Source organism: Pterocles gutturalis, unplaced genomic scaffold (genome assembly GCF_000699245.1).
Source record: "Pterocles gutturalis isolate BGI_N339 unplaced genomic scaffold, ASM69924v1 scaffold43675, whole genome shotgun sequence".
Classification (NCBI taxonomy): Eukaryota; Metazoa; Chordata; class Aves; order Pterocliformes; family Pteroclidae; genus Pterocles; species Pterocles gutturalis.
In genome coordinates, this window is record NW_010139829.1 from 3,607 (window position 1) to 10,523 (window position 6,917).

Here is a 6,917-nt window from a genome sequence, read left to right on the forward strand (position 1 = left end):
CTATTAATGAAACATTAAATTACTGGCAAGAAATTAAGGCCATTCTCTCATGCAGCTGTGGGGACAGTCTGTGAGTGACGGAATACCCCGGGCGCAGTCGAACCAGGCAGCATCCCGCAGGCGTGAGCAAGTGGTTTGATCCTTGACCACAGTTCCATCCTACCATCGGATCAGAGTGAGGGGAAGATGCCTTTTCCCACTGTGATATGACAACCTCCCACCCCCTGAGGCCCCGGAAGCGTTAATGAGCTTATTCTGGGTAGCTGGGTATGACCCTGGGCACAGAGATCCAGCTGGATGTTGGACTCCCGTCACCCAGGAGATGGGAAGCAGCTCTGGGGTAACGAGGCTGGTAGACGTTAATACTGTGAAGTGTGACCCTAAGGAAGAGTGTAGGTAGAAGGAACGTCATCCAGCAGCACTCATTGCGCTCTTCAGAAAATCCTTATCAATAATCAACATCAAAACACAGGCGGAAAAGAATTTCCATCTTCTTAAAAAGTTTTTTTCTTAAATATAACAACACATGGAAAACACATCAAATCCGTGGGGCCCTTCCTAAGCAAGTGTCCGGTGCAGGAACCATTTCAATTCAGAAAAGAGGCAAAAGGCTCAATCCTCAGGAAGGCAGCTACTGTGGAGAAAATTGTGGGAGCATAACACTTTCGCTTACAGAGTTTAACGACAGTAACATCATTTCTCCTTCATGGTCAGATCTTCAGCCTTTAGGGCAAATTTTCTTCTCAGAACTTCTGCTATGAGAACGGCCGGGTCGTCCTCCTTCATTGATGGTCGGTTTCTGTATGGAACACAAAAGCATGGTATTAGTCAGAGAAGTGCCAAAATTGATGGTTTCCAGCTCTGCTTTAGAGTCGTCTGAAGTATTTTTCTGCAGTATCTGAATGCACTGTCCCGTGTCTGCAATGATTTGACAGACAAAAATTAAAAAATAAGAAAAACTTTGAAAGAGAAAATATAAGAGAGTTCAGGAAGCACTTACAAGTCTTTGCTCTGCTTCATCCTGTGAATGTCTTTCAGAATGCCCATCATGTCCGCAAAGCTGCTGGCCTTGGAAAGAGACACAGAATCTTCCTCGTCAGGATCCTTTGGGTCTGGTTTGCAACACTCGGAGGTTGCAGAACAAAGCAAGGAGACTGAGGGGAGCTCGGGGCTTTCGAGTTCCGCCTCCTCCTCCGTGATATCGCTAATGACAAAGGACGTTGTAGATTGGAAAGAGGGTCCAAAGCAACGTACAGGAGAAGATGCATTTGAACTTCCTGGAGATAGCAGATCTGGTGTTAATGAAGCAGAAGCTGCAAAAGAAAACAATACAGGTGGATAGATAAACTTGTACCAAACCATGGAGGTATTTTTTTTTTCCCCCAAAACAACAGAATATAAATCAAGAGGCATCATCAGCCAGCCTCCCTCATACTACAAGAAAAGAAATTCGTATTGTGTTACCGTCCACGTCCGCTCTGCTTACGACACACATTGCCACACGAGACCTTCTCCAGCACCTTTACCCCAGTGCCCCCCTGACGGATCTGTTCCTATCACCGCATCCCCCTCCCCTTCAAACACTGCGCCCGTCCCTGCAGGAGTCAGCTAATGTTGACTTTTTTCGGGTTCTATAGATAAGAAATGGAGGAGCAGAGCTGTAGCTGCTGTCAGGGTCACAGAGTGTAGGTGTTAATTGTCTTAACTGCTCTCCTCCTGCTCCTCACTGCCACGAGAACCCCTGTCCCCCCACACCCAGTACACCCAGTGAGAAGTGCAGGGCTGGTAAAAAATCACCCGCGGTGGCTGCAGGCGTTCTGACCTGCTTTGCTTCCCATCCCCATCTGCAAAAAGAATCGCATCCGCCTGTTCTCACAGGGGAACGTTAAAATGCAGTGAAGATAACAACAGCTCTATAAATTCCCAGTGGCAAATGAAAATGAGTTAGATATTTCCAGGGTGAAACATTAAGGGAAACAACCAAAACCCAAAAAATGTGCTTAGTGCGCGTCTCCTTGAAAGAACCTTCCTGTTCTGAAAACAAACTGTACACTGAAGCCCTTGGCCTCAAGACTAAACTTGCAGATAGTCACCAATCTCCAATAAAGGGATTTCTCTGACAGGATATAATAAAGCAGATTACATAATATTTCTTTTTTGACATCAGTTTTCCACAGTAACTCTGCTAGCAGTTATCTCCTCCATGAGACCACCGAGCCATAGCCGGGCCCTAAATCACAGCGCCCCGCTATCGACTTGGAGGACGCGAGGCGAATACAAACTGTTCTCAAACATCAGCTGATAACAGGGCCCACTGCTGAGCAGAGAGGGAGAGAAAAAGGTATTAAACAATTAAATAATTTTTCTCCCATCTGGATCTCTAACTTTCCTTGTTATTACTCTCCTTGAATTAAAATGGACTTCACCAGCACACAGCTTGAGCAACTGTAGAGCTGAGACAGGGTTTAGAAGGAAAAAAAAGCACCGAATTTCCTGTTCTTTATTCCAATCCTGTTGTTCCTCTGCTCTTGCACAAAGCAGAAGGAGGACTCTCCGACGGGGACACATGTGATGCCTCATTTCACACTAACTCCCTGCAGAGTCGGGGGTGACGCGGCTCCCTCGCCCCGGAGAGGCTGGATGTTACCATCCAGGAGCTGAGGCACGCGGCACACGGGTCCCGTGTACTGTGACAGGCCCAAAGACGACACACCAGCACAAGGGGATGGGGACTCTACGTGCGCACGGCTCATCAGAAACACCTCATCTCCTCTAAACACAGCTCTGCATGCTGGAAACACCCCGCATGTTCTCATGGTGGCACATATAGTCCCATTATTGACATCAAACCGATTCTGAGAGTCCAGCGACCATCTCACGGAACTGACCACAACCCCCAGATCTCCTGCAGAAACCAGCATTTCCGCTGAATCAAACACCGCAGCTCTGCTTCATGTTCAGACGCGTTTCTGGCTCATAGCTGGGCTAAATACAAACCGTCATTAAAGCTGCCAGTCCCTGGGGGCTGCAGTAACCAGCCAGCCACCGTGGCTGTCACAGCTCACGAGAAGTTTGCTCCCCTGCGCACACTGCACGGTGCAGCGCAAAGCAGCCACCTGGGAATTTAGGAAAATATTTGCTTTCAGGTGGCAGATAAGGAAGGTTTCATCAGCCACTATTACCCATCATCAACAGGAGTTGACCTGCATGACATCATTTCAAGTACGGCACAATCCTGTTTTATTTGGTTTTGAAGTGATGGGAGGAATCACAGGTCCTTCTTTTCCCCTGGAAAGCAGCCGCCATGCAGCTGTTGCCTTGGTTATTGGCAAAAGTATTCTGCATAAAAGAAACGCAGCTTGCAAGAAAAACTGTCTTCAAGAAGGACTAAATTCCTTTATCTGCCAATACTGTTCACTGTTTTTTTGAGTTGGGAGATCAACAATTCTGCCTTCTGAATACTCCGTAAATAGACACCAAGGTATTCCTCTCTTACTGGTTTCCAAACTCTAAACCAGCCTCTAGAACCCCTGGGATTTGGATCCTACCAAATACCTTCGTATTTTCAGAGCTGAGTATAAAGGAAAGGCCATGAAAGGAAGAGAAGTAAAAAGCCCTCCCTCACCGTTCACCTTTGTGGCTAAAACATGGCTTTTAACTGCACACACATTTCCTAAACCAAATAAACCAGTTCAGCTGGGCTTCTCCCCAAATACCTGATTCGCTACAGAAGCGGCACCATCATTTCTGTCACAGAAACAAACACTAACATCCCACTCCTGCCCAAATCAAGACACAACCCTCATGGCTGACTTGGAGCAGGAGTGGCAAGAACACACCAAACGTTTTCATGAAACAAGATGCCTGAGATGAGCTGTCCTCCAGATCAAACGCAGGCACAAAGCTGCACCTGGTACTTCTTAAAGCCAAGCTGGCCTCGTCCAGCGGAACAGAACCAGCATGGAGCCGACACCAAAGATGGCATCCCGCCAGTGGGAGCAATGCTGCTGGAAAAACACCCGCGAGGCTGCTCCGTACGGAGGCGGTAACCCGGCTCACTAACCCAGCCCTTCATGTTCAACAAGGGAAGCTCATGCTGTTCCCACCTGACTCGGCAGCGACTATTTTAGCTATCTGGCTGCGGAGGTGACTCAGCTCATCCTGGAGCTCTGTTGTTCGGCTCAGTGCGGGTAACCCAGGTTTCTTTAAGGCGAGCAGCTTCTCCTCCTGCTTCCTCAGGTTGGGGACCGAAGCGTTTCGCTGGATAACGGTGAAGGGGCTCGGCTTCCACTTGTGCTTCAGCGGGCGGGTGTCACTCCTACAGAACAGAAACCTGTTGGTCATTTACAGGGTCCAGACCCCTTGGTGACAACGCTCTGCCCCTGACTCAGGCCAGCAGCAGATCTCAACGCAGCGAGTTGAGCCTCTGCACCGCTGTGCTGCAGGGACCGCTGCAGGTGCCACCGCACCGATGCGCCGTGCTGCTCCATGTGCTCTCTTTGCATCGCAAGAACAGAAAACCTGCCACAGAAACTGTGACCCAACGGCACAAGATGTGGTGAGAGGACACGGGGACAAAAGTCTGGCCACGACCACGTGGTTTCAAGCCACTTCTCTGCTGGTGACTGTGTCTCTGTGCCGGGCAGCACGCCGGGTGCACACAGGAAACGTCTCCCACCCGTTAACCTTCGCCCCTGATGTCAAAGTCCATCTCATCAGTGTTGCTGTGCTCTAAGGATGAGAGTCCAGCTGACCAGCACTTGGGGGCAGAGCATTTCAATCCCAGAACTCAACCCTTCAACTCTACTCAGAAAACACCGTGGATCGGGGGCTGCCCTGCACAAATCTTTCACTGAGTAAAACACGGCACAGCACAGGCTCTGACACTTCCTACAGGAATTCCTCCCAGGGCCTTTCATCCAATTTTTTTTTTTCCCCCCTGTCTCTTGGGAAGAATGTCTTTCAACAGGCCTCAGACCTCAAGAGGACTGGAAGTTGGGAGCATTTGACCAATGTCTGGCCCACGCTATGTGAAATGAAGCAGTATTTTAAAATAAGGATCAGCAGACGCAGAGGAAACCAACCTGACTCTGGCGTATGTTTCCTCATCATCCGCTGCGATCCACACAATGTCTGCCAAGGTGGGGACTGGCGGGACGTCATTTAAATAGAGCTCCGAAACATTGGGTAGAACCTAAAGAGAAGGAAGTCACGTTAAGGAGATGGCGGTCCCGTCTCCTGAAGCTGCCCAGACGCGCTGTCCTGGCTGTCAGGGCCTCTCTCCTCTGCGCCACGCCGCCAGCTGCATCCGCCAGATGTGCGACAGCAACACCCCTCGGCTTAGGAAACGCCGCGCTGCCGTGTGTCCTCCTGCACGTGTTCTTGGGTGCGCTGGCGTGTCACTGTGCTCTGGGAGACCCAGCAGCGAGGGGACACCCGATACAGCTCAGCACGCTGCCAAGGCCACGTGCAACCCTCCACCGCTGCGAGTCCCAGCGCTGTCCTTGAGCAAACAGTGACATAAGTGTTCCCATGAACTCCGGGTTGCTGTTCGGGAAACACAGGCCCGAGGGCGTCTGGCTCGCTGGAGGTCACACAGCAACGCAGCGGCTCAGCAGCTCCCTGCTTCTGCCTCCTCTGGCTGGCTGACCCACTCCACAGGCACTGCTTTAGGAGGTATTTTCCTCAAATTGCCCGTGATCACTTACAAGAACCAAATTTCCAAAAAAAGAAATAAAAAAATCTTAAAATTATAGCTAGGTGAGTTTTGTGAATGCGACTCTGCAGACACGTGTCATTGACAGACCAGCAGCTCAGGACAGTGTCTTGTCTTGCTCAGCTTCCTACAGGCAATCACCGAGTCCCTCACAAGCCCGCTTACCTCAAAGGTTGCTCTGGGACAGGGCTTTAGAGGGAGGTTTGACCCGATCCTCCTGACGACGCTGCGTGCTGAGCCGTGGGGTTTGTTCTGCCAGATGGGGATCGTCTACAAGAATCCATGGGATATAATGAATATTTCAAGTCAGTTGCTCTTCCTAAAATGTATTAAACTGGAAATTGTCCTACACAGTCAACTCAAGAGCTCTGATCTCTGACCTTTCCTTTGTTCAGTGATACTTTTAATTTGGAACCTGCTAATAATTAAAGTTCTAATTCCATAAAACGATGTTTCACCTGTGAAAGTCAGCCAGGCACTCAGGGGCATTTTAAACACAGGTGGAGTATTTTCAGGACTGAAAACTAAAAACACGCTGAAAGGAGGAAAACAGCGTCACATGGGGGGCCCAGGAGACAAATGAAATCAGAAGAAGGTCTCACGGAAAGGGACACTCCTGCTTCCACGTGAACACAAGCAACGCTCGTCAGACTGAACATTCCTTGGGTGACAGCAAAGGGACAAGTCTGTTCAATGCCTGTCCCAGCTGTGGGCTGATGGCAACAGCCTGGGGGGATGTTTTCAGAAATAGAAAACGTGTTAGTGATCTCTGGATAGAATCATAGAATCCCAGAAGTGTTTGGGTTGGAAGGGACCTTAAAGCCCACCCAGTCCCCCCCCCTGCCATGGGCAGGGACACCTCCCACTAGCCCAGGTTGCTCAAAGCCTCGCCTTGAACCCCTCCAGGGATGGGGCACCCACAGCCCCCCTTCAGAGGGTGACACGCTCTGTCCCTTGCCCGCCTTCCCCTCGGACAGTTTTAGGGTGTCACAGGCTCCCGTGGCAGGAGGCGGCACAAGGCTCCGGACAGCAGCGAGCAGGGTGACACCAGACGGGCTGCACCGCTCAGTCCCCCGGCAGATCCACGGGTTTACTTATCGCTGGGGCTTGTAACGCACACGACGGTGAAATGTAAAGTTCCCGACGGTATTTTATTGTGTTTAACCCGGATCTCGGCGCTGGGGGAGCGCCGGCTGCGGGA

At 50.3% G+C, this 6,917-nt stretch overlaps 1 protein-coding gene across 1 annotated transcript; it reads right to left on the reverse strand.

Annotated features, from left to right (window-relative positions):
* Positions 1–390: 390 nt before the first annotated feature.
* On the reverse strand, positions 391–5,986 carry MTFR1L (mitochondrial fission regulator 1-like; the record flags this gene model as incomplete). Its single annotated transcript, XM_010083451.1, has 5 exons — positions 391–799; positions 1,001–1,313; positions 4,107–4,318; positions 5,085–5,194; positions 5,882–5,986. Coding segments are annotated over 5 exons (846 nt in total), but the record flags the coding sequence as incomplete, so codon positions are not given.
* Positions 5,987–6,917: the final 931 nt, after the last annotated feature.